General features: G+C 39.9%; 1 protein-coding gene across 1 annotated transcript in view; it reads left to right on the forward strand.

Moving 5' to 3' along the window:
* EXT2 (exostosin glycosyltransferase 2) overlaps positions 1 to 27319 on the forward strand; it is a 79522-nt gene that overhangs the window by 21965 nt on the left and 30238 nt on the right. Inside the window, exon 8 of the mRNA XM_005154188.4 lies at positions 14554 to 14685. Within this exon, the coding sequence (XP_005154245.1) occupies positions 14554 to 14685 (132 nt within the window). The remainder of the gene's footprint in view (positions 1 to 14553; positions 14686 to 27319) is intronic.

The following is a 27319-nucleotide window of genomic DNA, read 5'->3' on the forward strand; positions in this document are numbered from 1 at the left end:
TGTTCTTGAGTGCAGGAATTCTTTTCATCCTGATTTCCTAGGGAAACAAGGCTATAATCACATACAATGTGCATGCTGATTTCTCTTCTGATTTCTCTTACTGCCCAATTTCAATCAAACTTACAGAGAGTTGGAGATGCTGGAGATAAGAAATTCCATAAAATCAAGTAGCTGTGTAGAAGATTTTCTCAGAACAGGATGGGTTTTTTAAGGGAAAATTTGCAACTCAAGCTAACAGTAATAGGAAATAACCCCTTATGAATGATTCTGCTTTGGGAAAGGTTTTACTTGGAACTGGCACATATCAGGCCAAAGAAATTCGGGCACGGCATGACCAAGTGATAAAGTGACAAATAAAATTCAGTCCAAAGTTAGGTTCTCCAAGCTTAAAAAGAACATAAGAGAACAAGGATGATCAGAAGTTTCAGAAGAGTGATTAAATAACCTAACACTCTTCATCTGACAATGAATGACTGGGGTGAGTAGCAAGAATACAGATCTATAACATAAGAAGGTCAGTAAGAAAGTGAATGGATAGGAGTGTATGTTGTTTGATAAAATTTCATTTGAAGTTTCCTAGGACTTGTATTGTTGGGAATCTAGCGTAATAAACTGAAGGAGGAGAGATTATCTTTTCCCAGAACTAGTAGGTAGTGTGTGGGACTCACTGCTTCAGCATTTTATGTGAGTGAGGGGGTTTTATTAGCATTAAGGGTGAATGAAGAAATCCAGAGGAGGAAAATCTGTCAGAGATGAATGCAAAGATACACCCTCTGGCTTAGAAGTTCCTGAGCTGCAGAATTCTGTACACTGGAGAGTGGTAAGGAGAAAAAGAGGGGGAAAATGGGAGCAAAAGGTACCTGCTGTGGACTGTTGTCAGAGACAGAATACAGAAGCAGAAGGCCTTTTGGTCAGATGCGGTGCAGTTGCTGTGATGCAGCTTCAGGACTCAGCTTTGCAGGAAACCTTGGTATTATAATACCTTGTGGAATAACCTTGTTAGGTTGTCAGTGGGTTTTTTAAATGCATCTTAACTTCACTGGCTGCTAAACACTTCAGTGAGAGAATATTGACCGTGTTATAGTTTCCTCCTTTGTATGAATGGACAATTCACTCTCCTGAAGCCCCACAAGATACTCTCAAATAGTGGCCACGCAGCATTCTTGGGTTTTATTAACAAAAGTTATAGATAAATCTCCTCTTTTCAGCCCATGTAGACAATTAAAAGCTACAAAGGCATGTAAATTAAGGTTTAAAACTGTGGATAGAAGACATGGATACGTGGATAGAAGTTCACAGTGTTTGTTCCCACTGTTGGAATACCTGGACAAGCTATTGTGGATTTTCTGGTGCATGTCCCATGTGCCTCAGCCCTGACCTGGAGAAAAGTTCAGACTCTGGGTCAAGCAGAGCTGAAGACACATGCATAAATCAATGACTTGTTTTAGTGCCACGTTAAAACAACATGAGTGGCTGGCTTTTCTGACCCCTCCTCTCTTTCATTTAATGTGCTGCTTTGGCTCTTCTTTAAAGAGGGCTCTGTAGAGTAATTTCAGCTCTTATCAGCTTGCTGACAGCTATATGAGCCTTTCTGCTGGCTCCAGGCAATCACTGCCGGCGTGTGAAACATCCCATCCTTACAGTGAAACAGTCCTGGGGAGAGAGTTAAAGCAAATGGGTGGTGGAGTTTACCTGTGGGTGGTGCAGCACACATAAAAAAGATGGGATTTAGTTCTTGTTAGCCAATTAAACACAACTTCCGTATCTGAACACTGGAAGCTCTTTGAGCATAATGAGATTTTTACAAGGCTTTTTAATTAGAATATTCAACTTCCAGCTGCAGTTCTTTCCCTGACAAGGGTACAGCTTCTGTCTCATCATTATCAACCCTAAACCAACTTTCATCTCTCTGCTATTTGTAGCATTTTAAGGAGCGCGATTGGAGAGGCTCATCCTGCTTTCATCCTCTCAGAGTGCTTCAGTGGAGCTCCGGGTCCTCCATAAATGTCAGGCCTGGACAATTTGCCATCTTATCAGATGCAGGGAAGTTCATTCCAGCCCTCTCACCCCTCCCCCAGAGGGAAGATTTGTTGCTGCAAACAGCAAAGGAAAGAGAAAACTTTTTCCTGGCTTACAGCCACGATCACCATGGGAGTTGTAGAATCCTTGGCATTTATATATGAGCCTTTCATTGCTCCCTCCTCCCCTCTTCATTTCTTGCAGAGAGTATCCTTATCCTACTTCCCCCCCCCCCCCGTTGTCTGCCGTGCCCTGTTGCTTTTCAGAATGAAGCAAACTTTTCATGCTTGTTGTATTACAGTGGGATCTTCATGGCACTTCTGAGAAAGAGCTCTGCAATTTGAGGGCAATCAACACCTCAGTGAATGGTTTTTATAGGATGCGGTTGGGCTGCTTTTGTACCTGGGTTTGCAGCCTCTAAACAACACAAGGGTGAACTTCAAGTGTAAGAGAGAAATGATGCTGGTTGAAGACCATATTACTATGTTTTTAAGATTAGATTTCAAGTCTGTGTTTTATGTTGTTGCAAAGGGGACTTTTGGTACTTACCCTTTGCGAATTGCTATACGCAGCTTGGATAGACTACAGATAAACCCAGATGATCCAAAAATTGGAAAGGCATGGACTTCTTTTAGAAAGAGTATTTGAAAATACTCCATGTCATACACATAAGGCAGTGCAGATAAGTGGATGATTGAGCATCTCTCCTGGTGTTCCACTCATGCTTTGTTACTCTGTGTTCTCCCTCTGCTGCTGCTTAGTCTGTACCACATCGTGTTTCATTACCAAATTCTCTTGCTCCCCTTACCCCTTTATTACTGAACGTGTTACAACCTTTAGTATAAATACACTGCATTGCTGTAGTAATTTGCATGTGAGTATATTACATAGTAGTGGTACATACACCTTGGCCTTGTATCCATTTTACTGATGAGTGGATAGAGGAATAAATAACATATAGGAAGTCAAATCATAATACTAATATGATACTAATAATGGAATTTAGGAGTCCTGATTCCTGTTTTAATGACTAAATCAAATGTATCTTCCAATGGAGTAGAAGCATTTGGCTTTTAAGTTAGAAAGGTTTTACATGTCCTATGGAAACAATCTGCTGCCGGATAATCTTCAGATGGCTTTTGCTTTAATCATTGGAAATTGTGAAGAAATATGTGACAGTTTCTTAGGTAGATGACCGTATAAAGGAAAATTATCTATCTCTGTTACAAATGGAAAGTGGGCTATGCTAGGAATATACTGTAATGGCTTTGGTTTGCAAAAGAAGCAACCCCCTTGTGTCTGAGGGTTGGCTCCTTCCTTTTCCCTCTACTCCTCTTCTTTTGTCTTTATTTTCCCATTAGCTGACAAATCTGAACAATCTTCAGGAATGAAAATGGCACCTAGCATTAGTTGTCTTTGAATGCGTATTCTATCCTGGTGGCTTAAATATGTACAGATGCTCTGGAGAGGAGGATTATAGAGGGTGTGCATCTGCTGGCATACTTATAGTGGAGTAGGGAATCATGGATTGAAGTTGTTAGATTATGGTTAAGCTTAAGAAATACAGTTTCCTGCAGCCAGACTCAGCCAGCAATGGAATTCTGTTCCCAGGGGATCCACAGGATACTTCATTTTGGTTTCCCTGAATAGGAGTTTCTGCCATAAAATCCTTCCTGGCACTGTAGGAAACAGAAGCAAAAACCAGCAGTAATGTCTTTCGAGACATTGGGAAAACTTTCCTGATCCCGAATCTAGTGATGAGATGAAGCCTAAGCATGAATGCAGCACCCGTTAACCAGTTGTCTGAACCATGTTGGTAAGCAAGCAGCACCAAGCCTGGGCTCTGAGCTCTTCCTCTCACCACTTATGTTTCTATCGGTTGCTACCTGTGTTTAGTAGCCAGTGCTTCAGGGAATCTCCATCTATTCTCTGGGGCCATGTTATATATGTATCATGGGGAGAGGGAAAACAGCTCCCTCCTCACAGTTTAATACAGGATAAATATGCAGACACTGGTCAGTGGTGTACTTACCATCTTTTTGGGGATGTCAAGGACTTCTGTAATAAGCTTTAATGATTATCTTTGAGATTACTGTTTCTTTTTTACAAACTTTGGCTTCATGCAGTAAGGAATATTCCTCTTTAGCATGCTATTTCAGATGCTTACCAAGAAGAACTATGTAACTAACCCTTGTTGCCATCCATCAGTTATTTTGTCCATGAAGAATTCTCAGTCCTGTTCACTTGCAGTGTAACCACCACGTAGTATTATCACAACCATCAGTTAATAATCACCTTACCTATTTAATCAGACAGCCATACAGCCATACACAGATCTTGAGTTATAAAGGATAAGCTTTTTACATAGCTTGAGCTAAGATCAGTTACTTTTAAGGTGTGGGGTTAAAAAGCGGCACTATATCCTAAACTGAATTTTTCCTGTAGATATAGAAAAAAACCCATAACTTCCACTCCTTCAGCTTTTATCCTTACAGAAATCAGTAATATATATCTGTGTTCAAGCAATGTTGGCAGTAATGTCTGTGGTTAAAGTTGTCCAATGTTGAAAACTGTGTGTATGGGATTAGTGTATGTTTATGCTTATATAAAATAGAACTATATAGCTTACAGGAAACTGAGCAAAACATGCCTTCATCAAAAGGGCAAGATCTTCCTGGTAAAGAGCTTAAGCTCTGAAATTAAGGTATGTGCTGATTTTTGACTGCTGTAATATGGTGGTAACCCTACCTAGAGGGTTTTTTTCCTTGCTTCAGAAAGCTGTCCTTTCATGTGTGTGATTGGCACTGGGCTCGCTTTGTGTTTAGCTTCTCTAATCAAGGGAATTTAAGCTTCTATTCTCCCAGCATTAGTGCAGCAGTCATGGGAAATCTCAAACAAGACAGATCTTGTTGCAGCAGTTGACACAAATAAAAGCAGTTGTGCTTTTATTTATTTATTTTTGATGCTGGATGCTGATTAAAAGTTTCCAAGCATCCTTTAACCATGTTATAAAGCCAACCAGCAGAGAGCAGGGCAGCTGCTGAGGAGGGGAGATGCTGGTGGACATAGGACAAGATCACAGTGGGAAGCACCAGTGTGTGTAACTCAGAAAGCTGGGAAAGGTGTAAACAGATCCCCAATTTATCTGTAGAGTGGGCTCTCCAAACACTGGTTTATTGGCCAGTGGCTCCTGCTTTACTAACCTCTAACCTCTGCAATACTCGGAGGTGCTGCCCACCAGCCAGCCTTGTCTTTGAACCTCCCTTGGCTCCTGCCACCTCAAAGGCTTGCAGTCAGATTCCTGTGTTTTGCTTGGGACCTCGCCTCTCGGCAGGATGCCTGCAGCAGGGAAAACTGATCTACCCTGAGAACATAGGCATATTTGAAGGCAATACCCCTAGGACTAGAAACCTATTGCTTTCAGTTTCAGGAGCTGTCCATCACTTGTCAAGAAATGTGGCTAATACATCCCCTACCCCTCAACTTGTGGTCATACAGCAGTTGAATGTTCCCTGCAATTGCATACATGTATTTGCTTTCTGTTGTTTTCTAGACTGCTGTTGAATCAATGATGGCATAAACTGGCCCACTGTAGATCTGGTTTTGTGTTGGTAACAGGAAGTGTGCAAAGGAGAACCCATAAAAAGGATGGTACAGATCCAAGTCATTTGGACTACTCAGGTTAGGTGTGCTTGCCCCTTCACAATAACAGCCTGGTGATAGTGGAGTAATGAAGGAGCCCTGCAACCCCTTGGAAACTGGAGGGAAGAGGGTAGGCTGTTTCTTGTATCTTTACATCATTTTCAGTGATGATTATGCAGATAGGACTATGGAAGCCAGCATAGGATCTATATTACTCTTTTACAGCTGTGTTATTTCTGTGGTGTCAACACATGTCATTTGCCTGTAAATAGGAAGACAGAACTGAAAGCTCTTTGGGAGCAAAGGGAATTCAGGAAATGGTAGTTATTTTACAGTTCATGTTTTTAAAGCTTTATGAAACTTGGCTTTTTAGCTCAATCTGCTGCTTTCTTTGCTGGCTCTGTCTGTATACTTTGCAGCAGTATTCTGGGAATGGGGTGGTTCCTTGCTGCTCGTAGTGCTGATACCTATTTGTTGGCTCCATACCTTGAAATGTCTTTTGGTAGTGGAGTTGTAGGGTGCCAGGGCAGTAAGTCAAGTTCCCTGACCCATGCAGTCTTGCTTTCTGCAACAGGGCTGTGAAACTGATATACTCAGTAATCAAAGAAGCAAGATTTAGGTGCGGAAATACATGGAGGGATGGGAGAACACCAGTGCTAAGTGGTATTTTTATCTATTCAAGTCTCGTGTTCTTGCTATTTTTGAAACTAAGTTGCTATCACTAGGACAAGGAATAGCAGAAATCTGTATTTTAGGGGTCATGATAAAGCAGGATTTCACCACCCTATGAAATACTACCATTTCATGAGAGAGAATGCGTGCTATTCTGTTGAGAATAGCTGCTTCTGTGTCATATCATTGAGCCAGATCTTAGGTGGAACAAGGCTCTTGCTCCTAACAGAAGATGAAAGCCTAAAAACCAAACCCCAACCCTCCCCAAAAATCTTCAAACCAAAAAACCCCAAAGAACCCCAAATCTCCACAAATTATGTGAAAGTATGAAAGCAAGACTCAAAATGTTAACTTTAATAGATAATGCTTCAAAGAACCGTTCTCATATATGTATAGTAGGTGTTGTTGTACATATAGATTGCTATGACTGATATAAGTGATCCTTTTCAAAGCACCAAAGAGAAGAGTCTGAAAAGACTGCAAAATTAATATATGAGCTTGCACTAACTTTTTCCTTTACCCTTAGCTCTTATGAGTCAGCATTTGTCAAATGGTTCACAGCAATAAAACTGAGAGCCAGCAGAAGTCAGTTATTCCCAAGTGGCTGGTATCTGTAGGGTAAGACTAGCATTTTGAACTCTGACCTCTGTCCCCTTATGAATTGCAACTTCAAAAAGAAAAAGGGGGGAAAAAAAGGAATTTTGGATAGGGGAAAGATTTTATTTTCACTCTCTGTTGTACCTGAAGTGGGCAAATGTGCTTGTTTTGTGGCTGAAATTACTACAGTGGAGAATGTTGAGCCCAGTGATTAAATCCACCTCCTGCTTTCCTTTTGAGCCTGAATTGCAATAAAAACCAGCACTGCAGAACATCTCTCTAGAATCTCTTCTTTAAAATATAGGGCTGTAATGAGACAAATTAAGGTTTTGCTTGCTCATCCTGCAGAATATTGCTTGTAAATAAGGAATATTCCTTTATAAGTCACTCTATAAGTTGTGTAAGTTCAATAGATGGATATTTTCAGGGCTTTGCTTGGGACTCATGCAAAGCTCAGAAACAGGAGTTGAAAGATGGAATGAAAATGCAGGAACAATATTAAGAGAATGTTGTCATGTTCCATTAGGACCAAACCTTGGCTAACTGGAAACAACTGTATGTGCCCTGCATTGTTCTCCTGCTCATTCCTCCTTTTTCCTTGTCGAGAAACTTCTGATTTAAGCTTTGGGAAAAAACAATGTTGAAAGGTGGATTAGTCTTTATCTGAAGTGATCAGAGACCCCCAAAAGTGTGTTTCCTTGCTACCCCCATTTTTTAGCTTTCAAAATGGCATGCTGATGTTGTGATCAATCTTTATATAGTTTACATATATATGTATGTATATATACACGCACACACCATAGCTTTTCTTGGGTAGGTGCTTGCTGACAGATAGACACAACACAACCACCTTAAGTCAAATCTGAAAGGTGTTTTTAATCTGATCTTGTATAAAATGTGAGCATAATTAGAGAAACTCTCCAGTTTTAGGCAAATTATCATGATTTTACCAGTATTCCATTGATTTAATGGGTTAACTCTTAAAATTCCTACATAGTAGTCTATGTATGGGGACAAGAATCTAATTCTTACTTTCAGATTGCAATTTCTAAAGAGATAATCCCCAGCTTGGGTAGCTGCATGCCAAAAGTGAGCCACTTTTCAGAGTATGGCTGTCTTGCATTTTTCTGTAACCTGAATCACATGAAATATAAATGAAAATGTATTCTTTTAAATGTATTCTGCATTCTTGTTTGTTCTCATTTTAAATCTTCATGGCTGGCTGGGAATGAGAAGGTCTTTGGATCCATTTTGAAGGTAGTGCTTTAAGGGGCAGAAGGATCGTGGCTCACAGCTAGTTATTTACTCTGCCCTCTCATGCTCCCTCAATAAGAGGAGAACGGATTGTTCAGAGGGTATTTTAAGGTACCAGAGCTCTAAATTTCTCTCTGAATGACCCTATATTTCTCCCTGCACTGATTATAGAGAGAAGATAGAGCCAGCCAGCTTTAGGAGTGTTGAACCTGATTGTGTGATATTATTAAGGGTCCTAAACCAAATAAACACTTTAAAGTCAAATTCTAACAGATTTCTAGAAACAACAAATTACCACATAATTCTTAATAGTGTAAAAACTTCTGAGGGTTTATTTTAAGCCTGTGTGAAGAAACAAATATAGCACCCATTTTAGCTGACCCAGCTGGTATCATCTTTGATGAACCACATACTAAGCGATACGTGTGATCAGCAAGGAAGTTGTTTAAACAGGGAACCAGCAGTAGAAACAGGAAAGCAATCCAGAAAGAGGGGGCAGATTACAATTCATGGGCAGAGAAAAGTGGGAATTTGGGGTTATAGGGTTCTCAGTCTGAACCCAGAATTTGGCTTGGGAAACTTATAAAATGCTTGTTCCTCCAAAAGAGGAACTTAAGCTTTCTCTTCAGTCCCATTTTACCCTGGGAGGGGAGTAGGGGGATTGAGAGCTCAAGCTTGCTATCTGGTGATGATGTATCATCAGCTATCCTCATAGTCATCTTTACTATACGGCAAATATATGATAATTCAGTTTATCTTGAACTTGAGTAGCATAACTAATCCTAGTGCATAATGGAAAGAGGGTTTTCTGTGACCAGTTATACTAGTTTGCTTGATGGGCAATAAGTTGTTAGGTCTCAGTAACATAAGAAACATTTGATTATATTGCAGTATCCCATGTAACTTAGGAACCTGAAGGTCTTAGTGGATGAACTTCCATGCACAGAGCTGTTAGATGCACAGCAAAGCTGTAGGTATCTCTTATAACATCTTTCATATCTCTTCTCAAAGTACACTTTAGCAAAGTGTTGCTGCAGTCAATTACAATTAGCATCGGTTAGCTAAATAATAGTTTTATTAGTTTAAGGTGCCTTTGTACATAATAAGAGAAGACAAAGTTGTTAATGTTTTCTGTTCTATCCACCCCAGAATTTGAAAGGTTAAATCTCACATCTCTGTGGTATTACTCATACTGCTGAGAAGCTGAAGTAGGAACAAGAAATCAAATCAATGTCAAGCATTAATAGGTAAATAAGTAATAGTACCAGGATTTAAAGTAAGATCATCAAGCTCCCAGGCCATTGCTGGAGTCTTTGGCCAGACTTCCCAAACCTAGCTGGTCTGAGAGTGAAAACCAGGAACACCAGAGCCATCTAGAAAGGTAAGCATTTAAGCACAGTCGCCCCTGTGTGAAAATGGTTATATTTCAAGGCCTCGTAAACCTTTTAAAGCATTTTGGAAACACTGAACTCCTGCAGCGGGGCAAACTCTTACAGCATCATGGCGCCTGACCTAAAAGCTGAGAGAGGTGGTGGTTTATGGGCAGTTAACTTTTACTACTCCTCTTCAAACCTTGTTTTCTCCCCTTTCGCTAACTTTACCAACTCCCACCAAATCATAGGCTGTGAAGACAGGAGGCTAGAAAGTTCCTTTCCCAGTCTGTTTTCCCCTTGATCCAAACGTTACAGAAAGTATTCCTTTCCCTGCCTCATGCCCAGTGTTTTTCTTTTCACAAACTAACCAAAAGATTTACATTGATCTGTCTCGCACTCTACACCGGAGCACCATTAGTGGCATTAACACTAGAACTTATAAACACTATATGAATGAAGTCTGTAACCTGATGCTATTCTGGCTTGTAAAGAGCTTATAAAAAGATGCTAGGCCTTCAAGTGTGTTTATTTCTAAGGAAAATAACACCTTACCTAAATAAATGTTACCTTCTGTGAATAGGCTACCCTATTGCTGTGTGCTCCTGCCTGTTGTTCCCTATGAAAATAACTGCACATGCTTCCATCCCAAGCTATTGCCTGTACCAGTATATGCTGAATACTGTCAATTTAGTTTCTTTGGAGTCCATTTGACCGAAATCCTGGAACTGAAAACAAGTGGAATTTAACTTTGGAGTTGGATGCTTGCTTCATTGATTGAAGGAGCACAGAATTGCCCATACCATCTACAGGTTTGAGGAAGAAAACAATGTTTCTGAACTTCTTCTTCTGCCTTACAGATACGGTTAGTGTTCCTCAAGGTGCGCATATGTATATGTAGAGATAAATGAATACCTCTACATTATATTAAGCAATTTTAGCCTTCACAGAGAGTCGTCGGTTTTCATGGCTGATCTAATGAGGATGCAGCAGTTGAAAGCGGTGTGGTGAGGAAGGAAGGGATACAACTTAGAACTTGTTATCAGTAAGGCCAAGTTTCTGACTTTGGTCTGCAGGGTTCACTGCTCAGAGAGAGAGGGGAGTTTGGCCTCTGGTTCTTTCAGTCTTTGGCTTCCATGGCGAAGCTGTCTTGGCTTTGTAAAATGTTATGCAGAAATTGAACTCGGGTAAATTAATTTCATGGGGAATTTAATGTATTATTAGAGATTCAAGTCACCCCTTGGGCAACCTAATAATGTAACATATTTCTCATTCTCAGTCAGGTCATTCATTCCGCTATGTTTGATTCTTACACACGTTGGTAGAATGTTACCGAAAGTAATGTTTTCTTGTCTTTTCTCTAGGATCTACCCTAGATTTTCTATTTATCTAGAAATCTAGATGGGAAAGAGAAACTGTGTTTCTTAAATACCTGTTTGCAATTCTTGGTAAGCTATACACCCAGAGCAAGGTCCCATAGGTTAACATACATTCATCTGTGTTGTTTTAGCAGTTGTACAAAGTACGCATTTGATCTATATGTACAATTCAGATTGCTCATGATCTAAGCAGTATTTAGGTGTATAAAAATGTTAGCATTCTCTACAAGTCTGTGATCCATGTAGTGTGTTCTGAAACCTGGAGTACTAGAAGCTAATTTCAGTTCAGATTGAAAGGAATGGCAGCCTGACCATATCATAGTCGTAGAATATGTGTATAACCAATGGTGTGTTTAAGATAAGATCTGTACTTATGGATTATTTATTTCAAGATCCTGGAAAACTTTTAGGTAGGTTTGATTCATATGCTATGATTGCCATACTTTAAACCTATTACCCAGTATATTGAAGCTACTCTCAAGTATATAACCATTTGTCTTCTGAATTCATAGATATGGAAAATAGAAATAGACAGCTCAGAAAAAGGTTGGTGTATGAGTCAGGAACAGATCTCTTCTTGTTGTTATTTCTCCTGTATCCTAAATATATTAATGGGATTTTTATCTCCTCTAGTTATTACATTCCAACAAAAGCTTTTCAACCTCACCAGCTACAGCAGAAAACACATTTCAAATGGAACCGATGTATATCTTCCCAATAGAAAACTTTCCCAACATGTTTAGTAACTTCACATGCTGAGCAGCAGACACTGGCAAGCCATGTTAATCAGTTCTGCTTTATAAAAGCAAACAAGGTGGGGAGGAAGTAATGAGACCCTGAAACATCTGTTTGGAGACTTCGAATCCCCTTGGAAGGTTTTGAGTTCTGCCTTAAAGAAACACAACTCCCAGAAAACTTAGAGCCAACTGTGGGAACATTTTCTGGCTCTTTACAAAAAATGAATTACATAAATATTAGTCTATAAAAAGTAAATTCCCTCTGCCCTTCTCTCCAGTTTTGCTTCTGGTATAAAGGTGTAATCCTGCCCCACATTGCAAGCACTCTTTCAGCAAAGAGATGCTTGAGCTGATCCATCCTGGTTTTGCTGAAGGTGGAAAACCAGCTTTGGTTGTTATGAAGCTTAGATATTCGTAGATACTACAGTATAAATAAATAATCCAAGTTAGAACAGTATAGGAATGCTGTCATTTGATAGCTGTGAAACAAAGACCTGTGTGTATGACACACAATTAATAGCTGCTTAATTGCTATATAAAGTTACATGTTAAAAGGCTGCATAAAACAATTTCTCTTTTCTCCTTAGTGCTGAATATAGCAATGGTTCTAAACTGTTGTCTAATGTGAAAATGATATCTGAAATCTGTGTTCTTACTGTTGTTTAGTTAGGGTACTTGAATAGAGAGGTTTATTGTTCTGGTCAGTTCTAATTCTTCATCTGCTTCTGGTTCTGTATCAGTTGCTATATGAGTTGTGGATAATACATCTTCTCTTAAGAAATGGAGCACGGGGAAAGGAGTACTTACGTCCTGTGCTTAGCATGTGGTGTTTGCTTGATTTAAGGTCTTTTTGGTATTTTAGGTTATTCTTGACCTGTTTATCTAATTCTGTGTTTAGAGGTGGACATGCAAAATACTCATTTTGGATATATATAATCATAGAATATTCATTTTGTTCTGTGTTCTTGGTAATCAGCTTCTTAAGTCCTACCAGGGAGAGAAATAAGGGAGAGGGAAGTGATTCTGTTCTAGGGTGAAATGGCTTTGCATTGTCTCTGGATGACAAGCTCCAGAGAAGTGTGTATTTTGGACACAGACATCAGTCTCTTTAGTAGAATACTGAAATACTCTGAAGTAGTGAGGCTTATGGTTGTTCACGTTTTCTCCCAATAAAAGCAGCTCTCCACAGAGCACTTAACTCTCTTCTAGTTTGCTTATTTAATTATAACACGGCTTTGTTTAATCTTAAATATTTACAGGACTATTCTGAAGAGCCTGTTTTGCAAACTACCCATAGAGTAGAGCTTTAGGGCCAGTATTTCAACAATAGGTCTTTAGTTCTGAATCCTATGGCTTGCACACAGAGTGAAGTGCAAGGTAGAACATGTGTGAATATGTGCAGATTTGCCTGTGAACTTGTATTTTCCCTATTTGTAATCTTTCCTGTACCCTGGTACTTAGCATAGGAATGCCTCAGCACAGGGTCTCCATATAGAAATCACTCTGTCTTCTATTAAAGTACTGTCTTGCAGAGTTAGACACACTGGTAACTTGTTAACAACAGCTAAATGAGAGTTACTTTTGGTTCATGGTACCAAAGTCTGGTATTCCTCCAGAAGCTTGGTATTCCTTCAGTAACTTAATATGCTAAATAATATGGCTTAATATTATCATAGTATATGATTAAAGCCTTTTTGCTGTTTAAGGAATCTGGGGCAAGAGTAATACAGCACTTGCCCAAATTTGTATGTTGTCTTCAGTGGTTACATTCTGGCTCTGAAAGTTTCTTACACTTCCAGTGAATGAAAACAAGCCTTTTAATTGCCCTATGACTAGATGCAAAACACACTCTTACAGCTGATACTGAACCATAAGGACATTGCAAGTTAAATTACCTGCTGGATGCTTCAAGATGCTGGAATTTCCTCAAGGAAAATTATGTTGAAATGAATTCGTATCTCTTGGGGTGAAACTCCTAAACTGCATTTACTGGCAAAGTGTGTTTCCTTCTGGGTTGGATGGGGTCCTACAGGATCATTGGATGGTTCTAGGCATTTCAAAAGGATGTTTATGTCTCTAAGAGAGAATCAGTTAAGTCAGCATTTTCCTTGCCAAACCCCTGCTTTTCTTCCAGCATTTATGTGTTATACAGAAACTGGGACAAGATTAGAACTTGCATGACATGGACTTAGCTGGAAGATGACTCATCTCTGCAATTCAGTGCATCTGTGTAGAAGAAAATCCCATTTCATTTCAGTGGTTTTACACTATGCTGTAAATTAGATGAACAATTGTAACAAATTGGCATGCACATGTACTTTATGTAAAAATCTTAACATGTACTTGTATAATATTTGTTTTCTGGAAGGCTTGGGAAGGTGTTAGCTTGGTTCATGAGCACTGACGTTCTCCAGCTGATCAGCTGTCTCGAATACTGATGTTAGAAAGTGGCTTCTTTTAGGCTGCACGCTTTTGTTTGGCTGATTAGCTGCCCTATGGATTCCTCTGCCTTGGGAAAACAGAGTATAACAGCAATTTCTTCTATAGTTAAACTGCTTTTGACATTTTTTAAGAGGAAAACATACGACTAAAGTGTGAAAGTATGTGTGAAAGTGATTCCTTCATGTATTCTCATTCTGTTCAATCACTTGCAAACCAATGCTGCTGCTTCCTTTTATTGGCTGCAAATCCTGGGTTTCGGGGAGTGGAGTTGAGTTTGAAGCCTTCAGGCTCTGTGGAAATATCCTAGCTACAATAAACATACCTCCTAATTTAATCTCCACCTTACACATGGAGTGCATGGAACATATGCATGGCAAGCCAATATTGATTATTAAGCACTGGATCTGTGCAGCATGACAGTGAACTTTATTCTCTTTACAGGCAAGGTGGTTCTGGGAAGCATATTTTCGATCCATGAAAGCAATTGCTCTTGCTACTCTTCAGATTATCAATGACAGAATTTACCCATATGCTGCCATTTCTTATGAGGATTGGAATGATCCCCCAGCTGTGGTAAGCAAATCCGTTTGATTTACTCATAAAACAAATGGTAGGTTTGTTGGGTTTTTTTGTCCTTGTATAAAAGGTATGTGCTATGAAACTTGGTAATAATTCTGTGGGTGCGTGTTTGTGTATGTGTTGTGTTGGTAACTTGCACAGATGAAGCTAATATATTTTATGACAACTGGCAAAATAACCAGCAGTTCATTTTATATCCTGACAGCGAAATGCGAACGTTTTCCTTTTGCAATTGCACACACAAAATTGCTTGCTTGTTTATTTCTTTCTTTCTTTTTCATGCCTACATCTATACACACACACACTGCTTTATTTCTGTTGAATTTAGAAGCTGAAGCTTCGTCGTCTTAAAAATGAATTAACTGCAGTGGGAATACTGAAGATCTTAAACAGTCTGCAAAGCTTTGTCCTGTAATTCTGATGAAATAGCTGATTCTTCCTCTGCCTACAGTGTTCTCCATAATTTCTCTTATAAAGACACTGATGATCAAAGTTGTGCTGGGGAATTTTTGCTTTCCCTTTAAAGAAAAAGAAGTTTCACTGTTTGAACCCACCTCTGTTCAGAAGGAACACTGGAGTGTTAATTAACCTTCTGCACCAAGCAGCTGGTTCTGATTCTTTTACTATATAAAAGCCTGCAGATGATTTTCACTCATAATCAGTTAATTTTCTCTGTGTCAAAATATAAAACATAGTTTTGTTTTACTAATAAAACCAAACTTGTTAACTGTTTGGCTTTATGATGGTGTAGAGAGCGTTTCTCTGCAAGCTGGGTAGGAGCTCTTAGGAGTAGAATGTGTTTTCCTTTAAACCCTTCATCCCAATAGTGTGAACAGTTGCTGACAAAGAGAAGCTCATTGCTGGCTTTCAGAAGATGATTTTCCATGGCTTAGCCAAAGGCATTAATCCATTGTTTCATTGCCTAAAGAGAAAATGTGGCACTTGGCAGTAATTAAGGAAGAAATTAAACTGTGCAACATGTGCTTCGCTAGAACGGGATCAGAGCATCTTAATACTATTAAATGATATTAGCAAAACACCTTGAAACATGTAGTAAAATGAAGAAAGTAGGTTTAGGATTACTCAGTCTTTAAAGGGGATGCAAAGCCATCTTCTCCTGGGTTCTCTCTCCATTTCTGGGGAAGCCAATCTTACTCTGAACAACAAGCAGGCTCCTTTTTGTTCTTTGTTTTTAATATACACTTGGAAAAAACATTTATGTAACTCATTCATCCTAGAGGTTCTTGGGCAGAAGGTTTACAACCACAGACACGGCAACATACAGAGCAGAACTTGGTAACTGTGGAGGAATATGTAACAGGAATACCGTGCTAGGGCAGTACAAGGAGTGGGTGGGAATATTGTGTCAGTGTGCAGTTGCAAAGAGAAGTTAAAGGCTGTCTGCAATTAGACAGGCTGGAGTTTGTCCAGGACGTTGGAGTTAACACCTCGTATCGTGACTCTCTCATGCCACGAATGGTCAGTTCCTTGGTGGGTTTATGTCTCAGCTGAAAAAATTTGATGTTTACTCTGGTCTAGGAAAATTGCTTAATATGTGCATGAATTCAGTTCTTGCTTCAATATGAAACAGCAATGTCATTTAAAGTTCCTTTATGGGCTGTGTAAGTTCCATATTAGCCAGCAACAGAGAATGCTTGTGATTGTTTCTCAGAGGGTCAGTTAAAGAAAATGGAAATCAGATCAGGAATTGTTCAAGGGCAGTTTACATTTGTAGAAGAGCAGTACCCAATTCTGTGATACCTTTAACTGGGGGGTTTGATAGCTACTCCTTCCATCAGCCTCTCTTTTATTTCTTGTTTAAGCCAGCTAATGCTGTTTGGATTTGACCCTTGTTCTTTCATTCGAAGGAAGTAACTGGAGTCTTCTCCAATTTGTCTTTGAGATTTTTAGGTTTTGTTTCTCTGACTTTATCTCTTTAAGAAGAGAGCATATTACAGCAGTTATCTATAGGAGAGCAAGTTTTCAGGACTTGGCTAATTCGTAACTTCAGACAATTCAGAATATAGAATAATTTAGATATATGCAGTATCTGCTAATACATTTAATAAGTCAATTTCATAATAGTTACTTTTATTCTTTTAACTAACTGATTTCTTTTTAATAGTTGTGCTAGTCAAAATTCCACAGTTGGTGTCTGCAGTAATGGTGCACTTGAGCCTGAGTATGTTTCTCATCTAAGCTGGTACCTAATGTCCATTCACAGCACTGTTACAGTTTCTGGTAAGCCTGGATAAAACATTATAGTTGGAAAGCAGGTACGTAAGTATGTTTGAAGTAGGGGAAGATGCCAACTGTATCCTCTAACTCTGATAAGAAAGCAGAGTAACTAAAGATGACTTGAATATGTTCCTCATTTACAGGAAAATTGCCATATTTTTCTGCAAATGAACTCGCAAGACTGAAGCTTTTATAGAGAATTATTTCAGTTGAGCCCCAGGGCCAGGATATGGGTAACTGTTAAAATGAAGCACCTGCAAGTTAACATTAACACAACAGTGAAATGTGTGAGTAACTGTGTGCCATGAATTCTTACATTACTGGCCAGAGCAGTACCTCCAGAACTTGCCATGTATATTCTGCCTTCAAACTTGGCCACCTCAGCACCCTGTTCTTCCAGGTCTGCTTGTTCCTTGTGATGCTGTGATCAGCAAGGATTAATGCAGTGTTCATCTGTATGCTCTTGTTCCTGTTACATGGTTTAGATAGAATCATGGAGCTGCAGAAGACTATGTAGAAGCTGTTGGGAGATGATCAGAAGGTGCAGAGGTGCAATCACCATTTTAAGGCAAGATGCTTGCAGCGCAGAGATCCCTGTGCTCTGAATAGTGAGGGTTGAAAATGAGAGCCTGGATTTGCCTATGGAATATTTATACAGGAAATGCCAGTTTTAATGAGGTTTATGAGCTTACTTGCTAGGACAAACACACCTTTCTGACAGATAGAAGGGCTTGCTGTCTGTGCAAGGTCATCGTGATGAGGAGGATCCTTCGCTAGAAAGAATCCCTGGCCATGGTTGCTTACATGTCTGTCTCCTTGGTTTAAGGATTCTTTTTCTTTGAGTGCTTATAGGGGTTAATTTTGCTTAATATATCATTAGGATCCTGAGAAGTAACAGAAAACAGTATACTGGTTGCTAAATGTTTGCTTCCATATTAAGATTCATCATCTGATTTCAGTCTATTTCCTATGATTTTGTGTAGTATTGCCTGTTATTGTTTTTATTGCTGTGCAGTAGAATTGAATCTGAGTTAGAAAACACTGAAGAGATTACAGCCTGTAAGTATGATAGGTAAAAGAGATTTTTAGGAGCCTTAAACACTGAATGACGTTTGTAACAGCAGCACCTCTGAAGAGAAAGCTGAATCTTTCACAGAAGCCTGTCTCAAGTTTGATGTCATTTGCAAAGTAGGACCAATAGGCACTTATGGCTATTTTCTGAAGCTTTTCTCTTTAACTCTTGGTACTCAAGATTTGAGTACCAAGAGTTTGATTCTTGGTTCCTCAGATTAGGAATGAGGACATATTTGCAAACATAGTAATGATTACATTCTCTTTTCAGCAAAATTACACAGATTTCTTTCTATCTGAGGAAATGACTCTTATGTTGGACAGCATGGAAGTGATATTTGCTTATTTAAAATCAGTGGAGTGTGCTCATGGCTAGGTCTGCATACAGATAAGGATGATCAGAGGATGATCAGGGAACTGGAGCACCTTCTGTGTGAAGAGAGGCTGAGAAAGTTGGGGCTGTTCAGCTTGGAGGAGAGAAGGCTGCGTGGAGACCTCATAGCAGCCTTCCAGTGTCCAAAGGGGGCTACAGGGATGGTGGAGAGGGACTCTTCATCAGGGACTGTAGTGATAGGACAAGGGATGATGGGCTCAAACTTAAACAGGGGAAGTTCAGGTTAGATATAAGGAAGATGTTCTTTACTGTGAGGGTACAGATGACCTGACACAGGGTGCCCAGGGAAGTTGTAAATGCCCCATCCCTGGCAGTGTTCAAGGCCAGGTTGGACAGAGCCTTGGGTGCCATGGTTTAGTGTGAGGTGTCCCTGCCCATGGCAGGGGGTTTGGAACTGAATGATCTTAAGGTCCTTTACAACCCAAACCATTCTATGATTCTATAAGCCTTATTCCTGTTATCCAGATATTTCTCAAGTCTCAACACAAAGGAACACCAACCCACCTTGTTTTGAGTCTGTAGTTTCCCAAACACTTTAAACCACACTAAGCAGGTACTGTTGCCAAAAGAAGCAGTCCTGCAGTCTTCCGCACTTGGGTGATGATTTCTCTCTCAATGTGCTACCTTCTTTTTGAATTTTCTAATTCACTTGTGGTGAATTAACAAATTTCATGATATAAAAATGAAACAGCAAAAGAAAAAAGGTTGGAGGGGAATGGGAGGGAAAAAGGGAGTGAGTGGCTGGAAAGCTGCTTTATTTGGTGTTAGTTTGGTTTATATTGGCTCAAAGTTATTAATGAGACTGTTGCCTGAGTATCTTCACCACCATGTGGATACAGCAGCAGTATAGGGTGGTTTTTTGAGCAGGAGGAACTATAAGGTACACAGAAGATAAATGAATATGCAGTTAATTCTGTAGTTAGTACATTGCATTGAGGAGCTGATCTGAGCAGTTTTAGGTGTTTGTATGGGTTGACTGAAGACTGGCTTTTCTGTACTTAAAAAAATGCATTCTGAAATGGATTATTTTCCTACTCACCCATTATCCTGTTGAGGAAGTGGAAGACCAGTAGCATAGAACAGACTAACATGTTATGGAATAGTACTTTAAAATAGTACAACAATAGTACAACAAAAATGCACTACAAGCTATTTCCTCCTTTTAATGAAGAGGGGCAAATGAGGCTTTTGGGGCCTGAAACTCATTCTTGTACCATTTGAATTCTTTAACTCAGACAGCCTTTTGCTGCAAGCATGGGAGTTTAGTGCCTTTTGTATTTCGTGGCCCAAGCATTATCCATTAGGCAGAGGCAATCAGCTGCATTCAAGTAAACCAGAAAATGCTCACTTGCATGGTGTGTACTGTGATGATTACCAGTTTGGGCTGGATTCGAACTAATGACCCGGGTTTGAGATATGATCTGTTATCTTCAATTAAATACTTTGTTATGCTCTAATAGAGGTAATTTGCTTTCTCAATTGTGCTTTGTAGATCATTTCAATTCTCCTCTTGATTTGCATCATTCCTTTCCCACATGTGGGTTTCTGAAAAATGAGGAAGACAAGGTTTTTCCAAAGTTTTTCAGTTGCTTTTGTTGAACTTCTTTCAAGACAGTTTAGAATACAGACCAATAAAACATGGAAGGTTTTGTTTGTCAGGGGCTGCTTTTGAGCTTTGACCTTGGATGATACAGACCATAGTTTGAGAATCACTTGAGAATATCGCTATGCCGAACAATAAGCATACCAGATTTCAGTTCTTCCAGAAAGGCAGAAAACAGCATCATCATTTGGTTTAAAGCAGCCAAATTAACTTGGTGCAAAATATGCCATTCATTTAGGAAAGCTTAATAAGATGTTCATTTACACAATACTTCGTGGACTTCTGCCAATGACCAGACACTTGACACTTGTTAAACAGCTGAACTGTTTCTAAGCTCTTTGACTAGTATTTTACAGCCCTCAGCCTCCAGATAATGCCACTGTTACAACTGTAATTCCATCCCAGTGCCATTCCTCATCTTCAGAGCATTAAGCAAATACTGACATATACTTCTTTATTTACTTGTAAGTGAAAACAAGCTAACACCTTTCTGGGCAATACACATCTACTATTATTTCCACTGGACAATATTAGGTTTCTGTTCCAGCTGTATTTCCAGTTACCTCATTTGAAACAGCTAGGTGAATTTTTCCTTTATTTATTTTGTTAGAAGGTAGGTATTCTTTCTTATGCTTTATTTAGTTCAGTTTATCAGTATGTTTTTCCAGTGTTAATATTAGGGAGAAGTTGAGTATACCACATATATTCTGCTATCAGTATTGCCATTTCTGTGTCTCTTTGAAACAGGATTTAACAGTTGATTCTTTAACTTAATTGCAGAGATTAGCATTCTTCTCTTACCCAGTGGTAGGTAACCTCACAGTTATCCTGTGGTGTATGGCTAGTATCTAATGTGTACGTTTATTTCCATTGTAAATAGTAATCTTTGAGGCATAAACAACCGATTGTTGAATTTGGTTGACAGAACCGGAAGCTAGATTTCATAGAATCATAGAATGGTTTGGGTTGGAAAGGACCTTAAGATCATCCAGTTCCAAACCCCTGCCGTGGGCAGGGACACCTCACACTAAACCATGGCACCCAAGGCTCTGTCCAGCCTGGCCTTGAACACTGCCAGGTATGGAGCATTCACAGCTTCGCTGAATGGGTTGCCCAATGAAGTTGTGAATCACAGAATCCCAAGGGTTGGAAGGGACCTCGAAGGATCATCTAGTCCAACTCCCCTGCAAGAGCAGGGTAACCTCGAGTACATCACACAGGAACTTGTCCAGGCAGGCCTTGAATATCTCCAGCGTAGGAGACTCCACAACCCCCCTGAGCAACCTGTTCCAGTGCTAGGCCATGCTGGACAGAGCCTTGGGTGCCATGGTTTAGTGTGAGGTGTCCCTGCCCATGCCAGGGGGTTGGAACTGGATGATCTTAAGGTCCTTTCCAACCCAAACCATTCTGTGATTCCCTGGGCAGCCCATTCCAGTGCCTCACCACCCTTACAATAAAGAACTTCTTTCTTATATCTAACCTGAACTTCCCCTGTTTAAGTTTGAACCCATTACCCCTTGTCCTATCACTACAGTCCCTAATGAAGAGTCCCTCACCAGCATCCCTATATCCCCCCTTCAGATACTGGAAGCTGCTATGAGGCCTTCTCCAGGCTGAACAGCCCCAACTTTCTCAGCCTGTCTCCATACAGGAGGTGCTCCAGCCCCTGATCATCCTCATGGCCTCCTCTGGACTTGTTCCAACAGTTCCATGTCCTTTTTATGTTGAGGACACCAGAACTGCACACAATGCTCCAGGTGAGGTCTCGCGAGAGCAGAGTAGAGGGGCAGGATCACCTCCTTTGACCTGCTGGTCACGCTCCTTTTGATGCAGCTCAGGATACAGTTGCTTTCTGGGCTGGGAGCTCACAATGAAGCCAGCTCATGTTCATTTTCTCATCAACCAACACCCCCAAGTCCTTCTTCTGGTGCTGCTCTGGATCTCTTCTCTGCCCAACCTGTAGCTGTGCCTGGGATTGCTCTGACCCAGGTGTAGGACCTTGCACTTGTCATGGTTAAACTTCATGAGGTTGGCATCAGCCCACCTCACAAGCGTGTCAAGGTCCCTCTGGATGGCATTCCTTCCCTCCAGCGTATCAACAGAACCACACAGCTTGGTGTCATCAGCAAACTTGCTGAGGGCACACTCAATCCCACTCTCCATGTCACTGACAAAGATGTTGAACAAAACCGGTCCCAACACCGATCCCTGAGGGACACCACTCGTTACTCGTCTCCAGCTGAACACTGAGCCATTGACCACAACTCTTTGAGTGCGGCCATCCAGACAGTTCTTTATCCACCAAGTGGTCTGCCTATCAAACTGATGTCTCTCCAATTTAGAGACATATATTTAACTTGAATGACATTTTAGTTCCTAAGATTATACATAACCATTTAATACCACTGGGTTTTATATTCTCTAAGAGCCTTTTGCTTTGTCTTTAGCTTAGAACGAGGCACTTGCACAAGTGAGAGACATGATTGCCATCTTAGCAAAGCTGTTTTTGAGGTGCACCCAACAGAAGATTTTGCTGGCCAAGGATGAAGGTCTTATCACTGTTTTTCTTACCATGTTTGTTGCACTGTCTGGTGCCTCCTGTGGCTGCACAACTGGGCAGCTTTACTGTATATAATGCGGGCCATTAACTAAAATTTATCAATATTAATGTTAACAACAATAATAATGGATAATGATAATAATATTAAATGGATAATAATCATGGATGATGATAATAATAGGGCTTTGTTGCTTTGGCTTCCATAAGTCATTTTTTCAGTACTCTCTGTCTTTTCTGGCTTTGAGTGTATGAAAGGAATTTTAAGCTCCGTTTTCCCAATTCAAGTTATGTTATACCCTGGATTTTTGGGGTTAGGAGAAAGGGAAAAAAGAAAGAGTGAGAGAGAAAGAAAGAAAACCCACAAAACCCATGAATCTTACTCATTTTTCTCTCTCAAATTGTTCAAATATTCTCATTAAAGTTATAATATTATAATACTCTTCCAATAGAATGGCAAGAAAATTGATGGAGGGATTCCAAAAAGCATAGCTATTATGACAACCTTAAATATGAACTCAGTTCTTGACTTCTCACTGCAAATCTATTCCTTTGACACATTATTGAAATCAAGGAGCTGAAGAGAAGAGCCTGAAGCTGTGGGTTTTGTTATAAAAGAATGTGTTCAGCCAATGGATTCTGTCAAAAGGGCTCAGGCAGCTGATTAGATTTAAGTGGCTAAAAACAAATATGCTGAATAACTTTGTGTTATAATTATGTGATGTACTTTGGCAATCGTAAGTCACCATTCATAGCAGTACCAGATTTTATCACTCAAGAAGGAGTAGGTAGAAACCCCTGTCTGTCTTGTAGCTAGTATTTTTTGGAGGAGGGTTTATAATCTCCATCAAAACATGAAGTGATGGCCACTGCAGCTTGGCTTGTGATTTTGCAGAGTGTAAGCACTCTGGTTGGTTCTGGAGAAGGGGGTGAATTCCTTTGGTTTTGCCCTATGACCACTTGAGGATGGGAAGCATGATGAAATACTTTCTGAAAGTATTCAATAGAAACTTATCGTGAATAACTGGAGCAAAACAGAATAAATCAAGGGTTTGGTTTTTTTTTCTGGTCTGGTAATTCATAATTGAAACCACATTGAGGTTAGATTGATATTCAGAACAAACCAGCTGAAAAAGCCTTACCCACAGAGGCAGGGGATAGATCTCTGTTTTGCTTAGGTGTGTAGAACTGCTTGGCTACTGTTTAAGTTCAACACACTGTTGTCTTTACCTCTGTGCTTTTAAAAGGCAATGAGTTGTTGCTCAAACTGTGTGGTTTCACTAATATGTGGTTACAACAAGGAGTCTAGTTATTGAGAATAAAACATAACAAGGAAAGCCCACTGTCCTGTTCATGGGAGCAATGATATTCTGTTATTCTACAGTGTTGCTGCAGAGTTTTCTCATGAAATGATAGCTGGCAAGTTCTTGACTCTCTTCTGTAATACGGGGCAGCCTTACACAGTCTGGTTTTCCTAGAGACCATTCTGGGATGCAGTCTGTAATGTGTTTGCTGTGTCTTTCTTCAAGTCTCTTTCAATGGTACTCAGTGTACACCCAAGTAATTCTTGGGATAGGACCCTGTGTTATGTCCGGTAGTTTGCCAATACCTTTGAGGCTCTGTGGCATTTGTTATGATTAACCAGTTGTGTTCATTGACATCTTGAAGCTCCCATCTATCTCACTAGTCTGTTTAGAACTTCTCTGCTAACTTGAACCTGAAGACTCCACATTGAATCCAACTTTAAGCATCCCATGTAATTAGTATTCAGCACCCTTGATACCTTGTCCTTAATGTATTAGCTTTTCCTAAAATGAAATCAAGTTGGTTTTAATGACAAAGGTAGGGCAATATTTGATGTATCTCTAGTAAAGGAAGGTGCCTTATTTCTGAGGCATTATTACACATGCACTTTGGTGGATAGCATGCACAGGACAGCTGCAGCAATATGAATCCTTCCTTGTATACATACCAGCTCCTGAATTCTCTCTCTACTGCTTCAGGCTATACCTAAGTTCTTACTGTCATTCAGGTCCCACTACTATGGATATTTATGTAAACTGCAAAGAGCCATCAGGTGATTGAGACTGTAAGACTTAAGTGACATGAGATTACTCTTAGGAAACTGGCATTTGAACCTGTTCCTTTTTGCCTATATAAACAGCCTATTAATCTTATATTAATTATCATGGCTCTTCAAGTGATATTAGTGAGAGTGAAGGGTTGTCTTAGCCATAGCTGAATGTCAGCACTTTGTCAAAGAAAGGTGATGGATGATTGATCCACTGTTGCTGTTTGCTCTTCTCCCTGGAAGTTCCTCTGAATTTCCATCAGGAATGTTAATAAAAATGGGACTGGAGGAAATGTTCCCTCACCACTTGGTTTCTTGACTACTGACTGGGAGAACCCATCCCGATGTCATTACCCACTTCATGCTTTGCTGCCATAATAGACATTTAATTAGGTTACTGTTGAATTAATCCCCTCTATGCTTGCTTTTCCCAAGCAGAAATCTGGAAGACTTTAGCAAATTATGGAGGCTTGAATTTGCTCGATTTCCTGCAGAAAGTGAGGTCAATAGGTCCCAGACTGTAGACACACTCTTCAGGCAGGCAGCAGGGGGTTGGCTCTTAATGGCACTTGAGAGATGCTTAATTGCCTTTTGAAATGTTTTTCTCAAATGAGAGATATGCTTCTCCCATCCATTAGTGTGTGTCTACAGGCCTTTCCCTCCCACCATCATCCTTCAGTAGGTGCATGAGCAAAAACACCTCCAAGGTTGCCTTAGTTTTCCTAAGTTAGAAGCAGCAGGGGAGGATTTTCATACCTTTCTGAAAGTAGTAAAAGTTGGAATTTAAGTAGTGTACCTAAAACTGAAGGTTTTAAGAGAAAACATGATACTTTAGGCAGATGTGCATGTGCTCACATACTTGCATCTGTATTTTTTTTCTGTAAGTAACCAAAGTACCCTTAAATGGCAGAGAAGGATTAGTCCTTTTCCAAAGGTATTATAGCAAGTAATTTGTTAGGAAAGGCTGTTGTCAGAGAGAACAAGTAACTAGAAAACCTTCAAGTGGGAGATATTAATTTAGGTGGCAATATTCACCCATAGTAAATAAAGCACTGTCCATAGAGTGTTCTACCAGTTACTACTACTTGTAGGGCAGAAACACAAGGTTTTCTTGGCTCTCTGAGTATGATGTTAAACCTCTGCTTCAAGTATTAATGAAGAGAGGTTTCTGAAAGTTGTTTTAAGAAGCTGATCAACATTACAAGGGTCATTTGGGTAATAGCAGTCTTGGAGTGGGGGTTGTGTGGAAATGAATCTGTAACGTTTTAATGAGATGAATTATGCTCTGGTAGCATTTACATTGTGATTTGCTGGAGCAAAGTCAGAGGGCTGTCCCCATCTGCCACCAGTCATCTTGTAGAATTAGCCAAAGGATGTGTAATAGATTTAATTTTAGAAAATGTAATAATCTGAATGCAGATTTGTTTCTGCAGGTATCAGCTGTTGGAGTAATGGATATATTCTCTTCATCAGGAACTGTAGTGATAGGACAAGGGGTGATGGGTTCGAGCTGAAACAAGGGAGATTCAGGTTAGATATAAAGAAGAAGTTCTTTACTGTGAGGGTGCTGAGGTGCTGGAACAGGTTGTCCAGAGAAGTTGTGAATGCTCCATCCCTGGCAGTGTTCAGGGCCAGGTTGGACAGAGCCTTGGGCAACATGGTCTAATGTGAGGCGTCCCTGCCCATGGCAGGAGGGTTGGAACTGGATGATCTTAAGGTCCCTTCCAACCTTAACTATTCTATGACTCTATGATGTATTTTCTGAATTGCTGAGTCTACTGAGTTTACTGTCCCAGGTAGCCAATGTCCTTTTCATGAACCTAAGTTCTGCATTATCCTGTTACTATTCCTACATTATCCTATTACTCCTGTTGGGTAGAAACCAGAACTTCGTGTTTTCCATTAGGAAACTCACAAACAGTTTATGTCAAATGTTACTTGTACCAGACCTGATAAAGTATGTGTAGCTGAAGACTACTCTGCCTTTCCAACTATTACAGGAAGCCTACTAAAAGGTATTACTTCTACTGACAAATCCTTGCCAGGAACTTACCTTTAGACCATCCTGGATAAAACAGTATATCAATGCTGTGCTTAAGTGTCTTTTCCACCTCCAACCATCGGTGTTTCTATGTTTGTAGAAGGAAATCATATTCACATCATATTTTTCTCTCCTTTACCAAAATGATCAAAAAGTTATGATCTCTTTTAGTAAATAAGCTCTCTATATTCCTTGTCCTTGAAGTTACTCTAGTTAGAGGTGTCTAACCGCTAAACATGAGGAAGGTGTTTGCTGGGTGTATAAAGTAACCCAAAGTCTAAATAAAGAAATGGAAAATTGCAAAGTTTATTTCCTGCTAATATGAACAGATAACTTTGAGTCTATAAAACTTGCTTTGCCTTTTGATACAAGCAATCTTGTGGTATGAGTTTAACTGGAGAGTCTTGCAGTATTTCTGTAAACTGCTGGCAGTCCTTAACCTCTTCTGAGTGTTCATAGTTTTTACAGGCTGGGATTCAAGACTTCCCTTCAAAACAGCATCACTCAGTTTCTGCTTTCCCAGCTCCCCTTTTCACCTCGTCCCAAAAGGTCTTGTTTTTCCTCTTTGCTTCTCTCTCCGACCCCTGCTTGGAACGTCGGCTGGAATGGAAAAGTTGAGACTGAAATGCTGGCGCTTTCATTCCTATCGAACG

This window comes from Melopsittacus undulatus, chromosome 4 (assembly GCF_012275295.1).
Source record: "Melopsittacus undulatus isolate bMelUnd1 chromosome 4, bMelUnd1.mat.Z, whole genome shotgun sequence".
Taxonomy (NCBI): Eukaryota; Metazoa; Chordata; class Aves; order Psittaciformes; family Psittaculidae; genus Melopsittacus; species Melopsittacus undulatus.